This window comes from Engraulis encrasicolus, chromosome 15, assembly GCF_034702125.1.
Source record: "Engraulis encrasicolus isolate BLACKSEA-1 chromosome 15, IST_EnEncr_1.0, whole genome shotgun sequence".
NCBI lineage: Eukaryota > Metazoa > Chordata > Actinopteri > Clupeiformes > Engraulidae > Engraulis > Engraulis encrasicolus.
In genome coordinates this window covers 28,366,381-28,380,292 of record NC_085871.1, presented here as the reverse complement: position 1 = coordinate 28,380,292, position 13,912 = coordinate 28,366,381, and the positions used below count along the sequence as shown (strand labels likewise).

The following is a 13,912-nucleotide window of genomic DNA, read 5'->3' as shown; positions in this document are numbered from 1 at the left end:
AATCACCTGTTTTGTCCTGCAACTTATTCTCTTGCTACTTGCTACTTTGGTGCTGCCATTTGTTACCATCCCTGGTACATTAATTAGTTAACACTGTGTGTAACAGTGTGTAACATTATGAACCTGCACTGTACCTGTAATGTTTGGGTTAGGTGTACAGTATGTGCCCTACAAAGGCAAAGTGCAGTAACTACATATATTCCAGTTTAGACTGGAAGTGGTCTTCATTACACATCCTTTATCCTGTGACAAAGCCTTCTGGGGTGCATTTCTCAAAAGAGAAGTTGTTAGCCTGTTAGCAAGTTGGGTAGTTGCCAATGGGAAAATGCATTGAAAACAACAAAGTAGCTAATGTAGTAAGCTACGTTGGTTTCGAGAAACGCACCCCTGGACCAAATGTGTCATGCTTTAGAGATATTGCTACAGTATGTCAAACTTGCAGTAACTACAATGTCCAACCTAATACCAAGGCTTTGAAGCCATTTTTCAATGTTTAAATTTTTCATGTTTCAATGTTGGCATAGTTACTGCACTTTACGTTTGTACGGCATTACAGCATAAGTACATACTGCAATATTATTCATTGATACAGTAAATGTGATGCATGTACAAAAACTGTAAAATAAACGTTACCCTTGCATTTTTTTAGTAATTAAACAAATAAAGGCTTCCCCTTTAAGATGTTCCAGTGTTCAATTTAGAGGTCTGATTTGGACAGGATTTTTAGCTAATCATTTCAGAGGGACCCCATAAAAGTCACAAACCAACCCCTTTAAATCATAACGGCAGCTGCCAACCTTACCTTGTCATGAACCTGTAGCGCCGGTGCAAGTAATAGAATTTCCTCCTGCGTGAAAGACACCAAATAAAACACAGTTCAGTTGACATTTTACGGGCATCCAGACTACCAACACGAATGCCACAAAACTATGAAAAGATACACGACACCACAATGACAAAACACACAATGCATTTTAAATAAATGTGTTGAAAATAAATAGATAAACAGGCAGGACCTAACTGAAAATGGCGGCCCATCTGGCCTCTGCATGGGCTGGTATTTTACACAGTCAAGAGTGTACTGGATGGAACACAACGACAGAGGATGGGGAGGGAATTGGAGGAGATGGGACGGGATAAACACACACATACATACACACACACACGCACACACACACATGCGTAGTAAGAGGTATCATCAACGACCCACCACATGTGTACAGTGATTGAAGTAGAAAAAAGAGCTGCAGGAACCCTAATCGGTATCCAAAAAGAAGTACAGCAACCCCGATTTTCTGACAGTCTCATCAGTACCAAATCAGTTGCCAGATTATCATCATGACTTTCAAATCTCTTCAAGACTTGGTCTGACCAAGATCATAACTAACATTCTTAAACGGCATGATTGACCCACCTACCTTGGTTTGCTACTGGTCAAGGGTAGAACAGGCTGAGCCAAAGTTTAAACCAAACATTTCTTAGTCCCCAATAGAACGTCTCTGCTTAAACAACGTCACTGCTTTGAACACGCCTCTACCCAGAATGGTTGGAAATGCTCAAAGTTGATTAGTTCCCGACAAAGTGGGTGGAGTTCCCGCTGTAGCGGGATCCAGATTCTACCTGAATGAGCTCCTGGCCTTAGAGACTGTAGCTGAGCCGAAGGCGTTGCAGCACCACTAAGGCGGAGCCTGGGTACCAAATCAGTACAAGTCACGTTTTTGTAGGCCAATTGCCTGCACACATCTTGAAAAACTTGTTTTGAACTTATAAAATGCGGCGCAAAAGATAAGTTCTGCCGGAAAGCCGATGATGAAAATTATGAGGAAGGGGAACTGGGTTCCCCTGAGTCCCCCACTTCAAGCACTGCATGTGTACAAAAAAAACAAACAAAACACTCACTGTCGACTGGCAAATGGGTGACACATTGGCGAAACTACAGTACTAGGTACATTTTCCAGTACTAATTCAAACACATAGGGAGTCAAATGTAACAGCTGAGTGTTGGTGTTCACTTAGTGTTGAATTAACACGGCAAAGATACTGTGTTGTACATTGGCCTTAATATGACCGAAATCCTCACCTCACTTCATTTCAGTGGGTACATCTTTGTTTTATTATATGTACTGGATGTAGGCTACAGTACTTTACTTTGTACTTTTACAATGACACAAGTTGCCTGTGAGTTCTCTTTGGAGTGAGTGGCAAAAAGGTCACGGTTAAAAGTAGAGCAGCGCTCTCTTGCTCCCTTTCTCTCTCTCTCTCTCCCTCTCTCTCTCTCTCTCTCTCTCTCTCTCTCTCTCTCTCTCTCTCTCTCTCTCTCTCTTTTCTCTCTCCGCCTGTCTTTTTCTTGTTCAAAGCATGCTGTGGGTGTCACGGGAGAGGGCTGAGGCACTTTACCTGAAGGGCATTCGGATGTTCATGATCTCGGCGTAGCGGCACAGGACCTCCCATGGCGCGTGGAGCTTCACAAAGATCACATCGCTGTTGGTAATGGAGGACTGCAAGAGACGGGACAGGCAGAGGGAGGGGTTTAGTGTGGTGTTCCAACCCAGAGGAATATTCTTTTATATTGGAGATGTTAACTTTTATTTTGGTACTAGTGAACGATGTGTTTTTATTGGCTGTTCTCCGGGGTACAAAAGGTACTGCGCCACCAGACGCCCGCTCTCTCCTGCACCTGCCGTGTTAGGTGAAGCACAATGTGTACAGTGGCTATGGTTATCAATAAACCAGTGGTGTAGTCTACATAGAACGCGGGTATACGGAGTATACCCACTTCTAAATTTCAGTATACCCACTTAAAATTGATTGATCCATTGTTTTGAATAGCACAAATATATACAGTATACCCACTTCAAAAATGCTCAAATATACAGTATGCCCACCATGAAAAAGTAGACTACACCACTGCAATAAACCCAGTTTAGTGTTATCTTGCATATCCGCCTTCATGTCCTTCCAGTTGTCTGCTTAAACAATTAACTATGTGTGCTCAATACACCACAGTTAGTAAGAATGAAAAAAAGGCATCAGGTAGAAGAAGAGGGGGTGAGGAAGAAGGACTTAGGAAGAATTTGTTAAGAGGAGAATAGTCAGCATTGGTGGGGACACAACAGTGACGTTCAGTGAATATGAAAGCTAAAATAAATGTGTGCAAATAAAATTTCACGAGGTAAAGGAATGAGGTATTTTTTATTGGTGGGGACAATTTGTGTTTTTCAGGAATTGAAGAAGACAGGTAGACACTGGACCTAGATGCTGTATCAGAGTGAGTAGAAGTCTATAGGTCAGGGCCACTGACAGCTTTTGCTGGGCCCAGGGCAAAGTCATATGAAAGGGCCCCCCCATCCAATACATACCATGTAATGATTTCTCCCTGGGCCCGGGATAACTGACCCCTTTGCCCCCACCCCCCTTGTCAGCATCCCTGCTAGAGGTGCATGACTGCAGCTCATTGCCGTGGACATCAGCATTAGCGGCACTGGCAGCATTAAGTACTTACAGTTCACACAGCACTTCATTAGCTGTCAATACATCATGGGCCCCAGTGTGAGCATAGGGAACATGTGTGTGTGTGTGTGTGTGTGTGTGTGTGTGTGTGTGTGTGTGTGTGTGTGTGTGTGTGTGTGTGTGCGTGCGTGCGTGCGTGCGTGCGTGCGTGCGTGCGTGCGTGCGTGCGTGTGTGAGCAGGGGTGCCGACAGGGGGGGACAAAGGGGACAGTTGTCTCAGGCCCTGGGAGACAGAGGGGGGCAGAATTGGGTCATTATTACATTGTATGTATTGGGCTGGGGGGGGGGCTTTCAGATTCTGAAAGCCCCCCCCCCCCCCCCCCCAGCCCAATACATACAATTCAGAAGACTTTGTCCTGAGCCCGGCTAAAGCTCTCAGCGGCCCTGTGTGTGTGTGTGTGTGTGTGTGTGTGTGTGTGTGTACAGTGCGTGCGTAAGTGCGTGCATGCGTGCTTGCATGTGTGTGTGCGTGTGCGTGCGTGCGTGCGTGCGTGCGTGCGTGCGTCAATGTCAGTGTCGTTGTCTGTGTGTGTGTGTTACAATTAATCTTCTGTACTGTACAGCTCTTCAGCAATAGCCCTGGGCCATGGCACATGCTCACTGTATTCAGGACAGGTGTACTGTTCTGTATATGGAGCAATCTACAGCACTTTCCCTGCATGAAATCCAAATCCCTGAATAACATGATGTGTTTTTCTTCTTTAGAGAACGGTTGGCAGGTGCACACGCATACACGCACACGTGCACGCACGCACACAAGCAAAAAAAAACACAGACACACACGCACACGCACAGTCCTTTTACACTCTCCACACACATAAATGCACGCACACACACACACACACACACACACACACACACACACACACACACACACACACACACACACACACACACACACACACACACACACACACACGCGCGCACACACGCACACACGCACACAGTCCCTTTAAACTCTCTCTGATAGTGACCTTGCCACTTCTGCGCATCAGCACAGTCAGATTGTACGTTCGTGTGGCGGCAATCACAGAATGCCATATGCACATTTTCAGCTTTTTCCCCCTTCCTCCTGCTGTTCCACATGCACGCACGCATGCACACAAGCATGCACACACACACACACACACACACACACACACACACACACACACACACACACACACACACACACACACACACACACACACACACACACACACACACACACACACATGCAAGCATGCACACACACACGCGCACACACACAGCAACCTGCTTTCTAAATACGTATGTGAAAAAAACAAGAGAACATGGCACATTTTCAGCATTTTTTAGCCGCTCCTGCTACCCCCACAGCCCCCCTCCCTCCCCCAAACATCACACACCCACACACACACACACACACACCAGCAGCAGCCTGATTTCTAAATATGTGGGGAAGAAAAACAAGCAAGGAACATAGCATATCAGCACTTTTTGCAACGCCATTTCAAAGGCTCAGTCGACTCGGCACACAGATTCGCAACGAGTTCTTAGGTTGCTTGCACGCTCACTAAAGGAGGTGTCAAGCCCAGATCCAGTTCTGAACCCGGATAGGCGCCTCTGCTCGATAGTTACGCTCAAGCATGGATAAATGCACAGGCCTAGCGGGCCCATGCCCAGGGGCCCAAGAACCAAGAGGGTCCAAGCCCCTATAGTTCTATTCTCACATCACGTTAAATATTGCACTTTTAACAACTGTATTTTCACATTTTCTTGGGGTGCAAACCCTTGAAACCTCACACTAACATCTGTCCAGAAAACGTTTTTGCTGCCCGTCTCATCCCCACAGAAAAAAACAAAAGCAAAATCAGCAAAAAACGTGTATAAACGCATATAAAAAAGTCTAATGTCATGCTATAATCGCAGTATCTTGATAGAGTCGAAATAACATGTCTATAGTGCTAACTGGCAATTTTTGACATATCATTTGTAGCGGGGCTTCGCAGTGGTGCCACTACCTCGCGGATGCTTCCCCCGGGGCCCTAGGACCAATCCTGTCTAATGTTAAGTGGATGAGAACGCAGCAAAACGCAGCTGACGTATGCCTGTGTGTGACGGGGGAGTTCGTCTGCTCACCTCCTTTTCCATGTGCAGGCCCTCGGCGCGGATGTTCCTCTCGAACACATCGCGCTTCTCCGACTGCTGGCTGGACTTTTTGTAGACCAGCACGTAATCGATCCGGCACCTGCCGTCGCTGAAGCACAGCCCACTGGACTTACTCCTCCCGGCCTGAGCCCAAAAGAAAGAAAGAAGGACAATGACTTCACATGAAAAGTGCAAAAGGTCAACATCAAAACACAAAAAATAGAACGGTTTACTTCGGGATTAATAAAAGTACTTAACTCTACATCTAGAAGATCACAATGATGGCCACAGCACTCTTAATATCAGTTTCCATAGCAATGACTACCGTATCATCTTTCTTTCAAACCATCAAACAAGGAAACACACAAAAGAAGAGCCTTTTTTAATAAAAAAGTGTCTGCAAAAATGCCTCCCACATGCCCCCTTAGGATGTCTATCAATGTACCTGTGAGGATTTCTTTCTCCGATAAACTAAATTGTGCGGCATTCTCAAATTGGATAAGAAACCGCAGCTAATTCTACTGTAATGGACCACCAACAGTCATAATGTCTCTCATTTGAACAAAAGGAGGAGTACAATGTTCCTGGGGCGTTATAATGGTGGCATGATAGCACCTCATTTGTCTCTCCACACCCCAGCGTCTCAAGGTTATAGTGGTGATAATGGCCTTCTCCCTCTCTGTCTGAATAGTTGGATGACGGGAAAATACAAAGGGAAGAGCTTAAAGGGGGACATGCCAGAGATATACACCACATCACCGGTGACATATTACAGACAGCACCAAATTCAAATCGACTTCTGGTGTAGCGGTGTAAGCCAGGCCCATGTACTGTACTGCATTTCATAGATAGGGTCTACTGTGTTGTAATTTCTTTGTCTGTCGTTGTTGTGCTTTTCTTCCTGGTGGCACTGTATGCTGACGTTACATTACATTACATTACACTTAGTTGAAGCTTTTATCCAAAGGAACTTACAGATAATTACAGGGTATTGGTAACAGTCCCTAGATCAATGTGGGGTTAGGTGCCTTGCTCAAGGGTGCTTCAGTTAAGGGCCAAGTTGGTTTTATGTTTATGCATCTGTGTGAAGAGTTCCACAAAAGCAGTGAACAAAAAAAAACCGTTATGCCAATAATGAACCCTAGGCCACACACACACACACACACACACACACACACACACACACACACACACACACACACACACACACACACACACACACACACACACACACACACACACACACACACACACACACACACACACACACACACACACACACACACACGCACACACACTCCCCCATCCACACACCCACCTCGGATGCCAGGTCCAGGGAACTGGGTTCGTCCAGGATGCTGCAGTGGGAGGTGGGGGGGTGGAGCATTGAGGAGGAGTCGTTGTCCTTCTCGCCAGGGGCACCGGAGCCCTCCTCACTCTCCTCCAGGAGCTCCTTTGCATCCTTCACCGCCACTAGAAACAATGACAACAGCAGTAATTATTATAATAGGCCACACTTCATTTTACAATTTTCTTTTTTACAGACCTGCGTAGTTCCACAAAACTCAGCCAGGGGACTCCACGAGTTACGCAAGTCTGTTGGGAGCTCTCTGTTCTCTGATCAAGAAGGGAATAACAATGGCAGCCTGCATCGATGAGTCACACGACAAGTGTGTTGTACATTCTGCCATACTGTATATTGATAAAGACAGAATGGTTGTGAATGAATTTGTTGTTGGCAAGGACAGACAAATGGCTGATAAAGCCATGCCTTCTGAAAACGATTTCAAAGCAAGTTCTCCCAGACCTAGTGAGTGGAGCTATCAGAGCTGTGTGGAATGTGGAGCTACTTTTTTAGTGTATCTAAAAGTATTCGTAGCAAAAGAGAGTAGAGTTGCTCACATCAGGACTCAAACTTGAACCTCATAGGAAAACAAAATGCGACCCTGACAACCACAGCATAGAACCTAATTGGCGCGATAGTCAGAGCACACTCACAACCCCACTGACAAACCATCACATCGACGTGTAATATTATGTAGGCCTACTTTCACTTTATGCACATACGAAATCCTAACCCTGAGGTATTGTACAGTACAAAATCTAACTCTTATACTGTAACATGCTGTAAAATTGCTATTTTAATTGAACACAGTTAATGTCAAAGTGAAATTAAGTCTAACCTTATAATAACAATTGTCAGAATAATAATAACAACAATATTGACAAATCACCACCACAATCTTCATCATAACACGTTTAATTTATACATGCTCTGGGCACAAATTCCTGTGCAATGCTAACTGGCAACAACTCCAATCTTAAATGCGTCTTACAATGATTCTTGGCAGTAAGGAACTATATGGCGAGAGTGGAGCAGCAGTAACTTAAAAGGGTCCTTTTTCACCTGCACTATGGAAAGACACATCCGGTAAGAGCAAAGCAGAGTGCTTTCATCGAAGTCCCTCCAGGGAAACTCAACTGTACTTTCAACTTGCCCACATAACTGTTAAAGGTCCAATAAAAAATATTGCACTGAGCAGTTATTTGGCAAACTATTCTGGCTGCCTTTTTTTGTAAGTAGCAAGTATTTCTTTGCATGCTTGTAAGTTGGCTGAGAGTCAGAAGCTTTTCCCTTGTTTCAAGGATGGGGCATGTCTTTTATTATTTGTTATAAAAAAAATAGGCACTATCATGAAAGGAAAAGCGTGCATTTCAATATGCACACTCCCATCCTCCACCTCTGCTTTTGGAAAACCATAAAGTTTCCCCGCTGTCAGCCTAGCTATAACAATTTTTGGGGGACTATTCTTCATTCACCATACCAATTGCAAATGAAGAAATGACATCAGAATTGTGCTTTTGCAAGACTGAATTCATTTTCTGTCGTCAGTGACGTCATTTTGAGGTCACAAGCAGGTAAGTGAGCAAGGGAAGAGGGAAGTCTGCATATTGGAATACACCCATAGTAACACCTTGTGCGCGCTTCGGTTCACTCCTGTTGGCTGTATTGACGGAAGTTCAGGGGGGCGAGGAAGAGGGGGAAAAAACGGTGTGAAGGTATCCATTCAACGTCGAAGCACAAGGTGCTACTATGCCTTTCATTATAGTGCCCATTTTTCATAGCATGGGAAATCGCCACGTTTCATTTTGTGTAACTAAACCTGGCTTCATGCAGGCCCTAATTGGTCATATAAGCGTTCGCAAACAGGGAAAACGTGGAAGAGTTTGGTTGCAAATAACTTCAGCCCCCAAAAATAACAGCAGCCATGCTGAGCCTAGCTACATGCTAACAGGAGTAACAGCATGTCTTAGTGACTGGGACCTGGAACATGCACAAATCTCAGAGAGGTATGGATCAGCTCGTCTCAATTCAGAGAAGAAAACATTTTACTATGGAAGTATGGTGGACCCATATCGACCTGGGCTCCCCAGGTTGGGAGCTACAGTACGTAGTTGTTAGTTGCTTGCGAAAGATGCCACTCCAATACCAGTGCTGTATTTATTGTAGTGTGTATTGCAGTGTGTGTGCTTTAAATCTCCATGGAAGCGAGATGAAGAAAGGTCACATAATTACATCAATTTAAAATCCCAGATATAATTGAAGACTTCTACCGGGCTAGCTTGTAGATGGCGGGCCTGTGAAGCAGTAGGGAGAGCACAGATGGCTAACACTATACTGTTTCACTGAGAACCAAACTATGGAGACACTGGCGATTCATGTTTTTGTGTTTTACTTTTGTGCGTATTGTCAGTTTTGTGTCATTCAGACCGTTACCACCAATTTACTTTATTTCTGCAGGCCAGATGGAAGTGAAAACAAGAGAATTAAAATAAAACATGAAGCAGCAAAAAAACCCCAAGCAAAACAATAATAACTGGTGGCTGTTCGCTGTTGCATGAATTACACAGATTGGTCTTGAGAAACGATTTCATTCACGACGATTCATTAGCTGCTGCTGCTACAGTGATTCTATGTAGCTCCAGACACGTTTAGTCTGTTCAGTGCTGCTGAACAAATATTTGCCTTCCGCCAATGCATGCAATGCAAAATGATTTTGCTATTTATTTTTTTATGTGTGTATTTATTTATTTATTCATATATCTTGCTGTCTTCTGTGAGAGTCGAAAACAGCAGGTGGGCTGACTATGACTTCGGGCTCTGAGTAGCGTTTCTATTAGAAAAATACCACCAGGCATTTTAAACAGCACCACGGCAAGTTCTTAATCCCCCCAGTGCACACAACACCCGGTGTCTCTTGCACACACACACACGCTCGCATGCACGCACGCATGCACGCACAAGCACGCACGGCACGCACGCATGCATGCAGGCACGCATGCACGCACGCACACACGCACACACTCACACACACACACACACACACACACGCTTGCACGGGTGAGGCATAAAATGCAATTTAGTTGTGTGCAGTGTGCAGTGGACACTTGTGTGTTGTGGAGTGCTGTGTCACAATGACAATGGGAGTTGGAGTTTCCCAGGTGTGCTTTCGCTTTCTTTCGCTTTCACGCACATAAGCACACACACGTTCACACACACACACACACATACACACATACTTTCACATGCTAGCGCACGCACACACACACACACACACACACATACACACACACACACACACACACACACAAGCAAACACACAACACACACACACACACAAGGGACGTCATTACAGTGCTCACCTAGAGGGGGCGCCACGTCCAGGGTGCTGCTGGAGTCCGGCGGGCCGGACGAGGACTGCTCCATGGTTACGGCGGTCCCGGAGACGGGCGGTGGACGGGGCTTGGGCCGGGCCACGGGCTGCAACACGCTTCGGCTGCGGAGGTTACGCCAGTGGGACTCTGCTCCATGTAGAGACGAGCTCACACCTGCCGAAGCACATGGACGAAGATACTTAGCAATTTGAAGATGGATGCTTTGTATGCAGCGTGCCATACAAGGCAAGATTTTTGTGACTAAACAGGACATATATATTTCACAAGAGGAACTCCGTGTACCATCCAGCTCACACCTGTTTTAAGTGTAAGTGAAAGTAAAACTTTTTGGTAGGTGCTGTGTTAGCAGTATGCTAGCCTGGGAAATACCATGCTGCTTTGCACAATAGTTCTGATCTGAAAGACCGCACGGATTCTGTTCTAAACACAGTGGTCTGAGAGGGCGAGGGAGCCAACCAGAGAATGAGCAAGGGTGGGAAGACGATGACGTGACGCGTACTACTCCATGTGTGTGTGTGTGAGTGTGTGTGTAAGTGCGTGCGTGCGTGCGTGCGTGCGTACATGCGTGTGTGTGTAGATGTGTGTGCATGTGTGTTTGTGAGTAGGGGTCAAGTCTGCTAAGGAAAAATTGAGATGTAGATGAGGGGGTCAGGGAAGTCCATGTGTGTGTGTGTGTGTGTGTGTGTGTGTGTGTGTGTGTGTGTGTGTGTGTGTGTGTGTGTGTGTGTGTGTGTGTGTGTGTGTGTGTGTGTGTGTGTGGTAGACGGTCAGCGATCCCTTGTCCCAGGAGAAGGTGCTGAGGAGGGGAAACTTGGTCAGGAAGGACTAGAGGTGATGGTGGAAGGGGCTGCTCTTGTGGCAGATAGGACACACAGGACCCCATGGCAAGACCCTGATAGGGCCCCACATACGACCTGCAAAGGTGACAATATGGCCCCCAAAACCAATACGAGAGGGCCCTGGGCCCTGGGGCAAATGCCCTACTCGCCCCCCTATCGTTCCGCCCCTGGGCTGCTCTTGTGAAGGGTGGCATGATTTGCTCTCCTCCCTTTTCCCCCTTTGCAGCATTCCGACTGATTGATTTAGTTGACGCAAGACACATTGATTGGAGTACTACCTATTCACACACAGGCACACAGGCACACAGACGCGGGCACACACACACACACACACACACACACACACACACACACACACACACACACACACACACACACACACACACACACACACACACACACACACACACACACACACATACGTACGCACAAAGACAGCGATGCAGAGAGAGAGAGAGGAAGATATATATATATATATATATATATTTATACCACGGCAGTCTGGAATCTCCCATTGTGACGCGCTAAATTGGGTATTGATTAACTGTCTATATATGCACACCTGAAGTAGTCCCACTATTAGGTCACTTTTCTGACCGCATAACTCCAGTGTATCAATGCGCCAAGGCACGCACGTTCATAAATTACACACAAAAAAGTTGCAAGCATTACGCGCTGAAGTGACACATGTGGCACCGCGCGTCTGGAAACACCAGCAATGTATAGTGAATCTGGAGCAAATCTTAGTAGGCCTAATCAAATTTGAAACATGTTTATTTCTCCCAACTGACCATCACTCTGTCAACTTTGTGATAGAGAGAGAGAGAGAGAGAGAGAGAGAGAGAGAGAGAGAGAGAGAGAGAGAGAGAGAGATTCCCTGCGCAAAGGGACGCCCGTTTCACGTGGGCGTTTCTTCCCCACGAGAGGAGATGTTTCCTGCGGTTGTAGCGTTTAACAGTTGAGAGAGTAGGGCTAGCGTAACTTGTGAAAAGTATGGGATATTTTCGGATCAATAGGCTTAACTATGGGAACGCAGTGGAAAATAAATCAAGGGGGGTTTCCTATGGGAGGAGAGCACATTGACGAGGTGCCTGTTTTGATGAAGTTAATGGCGAGGTGAGGCAGTTAGAATGTCGCCAAGATGCGCAGGGTATTTTTTTAATCTATTGAGATCTGTACATGTGTAGAAATCATGCCAACTGTAGCATGGTCTAGTGGGCAAGTCAGACGCGCCCATATATCGAATGGGTAGAACATTGAGGCGACTGACTTGACAACCAAATGCGATAGAATTAACGACTGGCTCTTGACTTGACAACCGAATGCGATAGAACTATCAACGGTGTCTTGGCCGTAGCAACCTTCAATTTAGAATTAGCAACGGCAGTTCGCCAGAAAGTTATGAAAAGAAGCTTCTTGTGGCGGAAGGAATTAGTTCTACAGAAAACCTTTGTTTTAGCCATTATAGCATCGAAATAATGCCTCAAATAAATTTCAGACAGTGTGGCAACCGTGGTATAAGCGGGATAATTGACTTCACGGTGTGCGTATAACAGGAAAAATAATGCACACCGAGGTGTAACGGCCACTCCGCTTCGCGTCGTGGCCGCATCACCACCTGGTGTGCATTATTTTTCCTGTTATACGCACACCGTGTCGTCAATTATCCCTTACATATATATAGAGAGAGAGAGAGAGAGAGAGAGAGAGAGAGAGAGAGAGAGAGAGAGAGAGAGAGAAAGAGAAAGAGAGAGAAGGAGAGACACTCAGCGTCTCATCTCAATGAATCAAGCTCATGCTTGACTTCGCCTTTTTTCCAGTCTGTGCCACTGCATTACTGTAAAGCTGCCATTGACAGAGTTATTAGGTAGAGGGGGGGAGGGACGTCAGGTCAGTCAGGTCACGCGCTACTAAACAGCAGCTAATGTGCTTGTCATACGATGGATGGATTCATTAGGTACAATCCAGCGCCACACGTTCCAAATGACCTTGCTTTACCTATAAGGACCAGGAAGCACGCTCAACACCTTGTAGTCTAATTCTCTACACTTGGTGCTTGACTTTGTCAATGACTGAACTCAAATCTCACAAATAAATGAATGAAGAAGCACTCATCAGATTTCTTTTTGGTTTTGTGAGGCGATTACAGGAACAAAAAGAAATCTGATGAGTGCACCTTGCTTTACTTATCCAACTCAACCAGGTGATCATTCAACCAGCCAATCACCTGGCTGAATTGGACAGGTAACACCAAGTCATTTGGGCCACAGTACGTTAGCCAGGCCGTGCCCTCCTTGTGACACACCTCCAGCGTTGCTACTAGTCAGGTCAGGAGCAATGCAAGTACTTTCTGAGCTCCCGAAAAATCGGGAACTCCTCCCACTTTGTCGGGAAGCAAACAACCATTAGCAAACCAAGCGAAGCGGGTCAACCATGCCACTTCTGAAATGTTAATTCTTATGCTCTTGGTCAGACCAAGTCTCGGAGATAATTGAAAGTCGATGATAATCAGGCAAACAGTACGTGGCACTGGATTGCACTAATGACTCCATTTTGCCCATCATTGGCTGGTGATGGTGGCTCTACTTTTCTCCTCAGTAGCTTGTGCAGTGCAAGGTCACACATCTCACAGCCATTAATGTGAAATGTGAATAAAGTGCAGGATTGTATTGTATACAGTAGCTTTCACAGTGGAGGAATGTTATTGATACTGAAGT

At 45.7% G+C, this 13,912-nt stretch overlaps 1 protein-coding gene across 1 annotated transcript in view; it reads right to left on the bottom strand.

The window, feature by feature from the left end:
* LOC134464224 (anoctamin-4-like) overlaps window positions 1-13,912 on the bottom strand; it is a 99,844-nt gene that overhangs the window by 42,480 nt on the left and 43,452 nt on the right. Inside the window, exons 4-8 of the mRNA XM_063217699.1 lie at window positions 10,324-10,509; window positions 6,938-7,092; window positions 5,611-5,763; window positions 2,398-2,498; window positions 803-847 (exon numbers count right to left, since the gene is read on the bottom strand). Coding sequence (XP_063073769.1) covers window positions 803-847; window positions 2,398-2,498; window positions 5,611-5,763; window positions 6,938-7,092; window positions 10,324-10,509 — 640 coding nt within the window. The remainder of the gene's footprint in view (window positions 1-802; window positions 848-2,397; window positions 2,499-5,610; window positions 5,764-6,937; window positions 7,093-10,323; window positions 10,510-13,912) is intronic.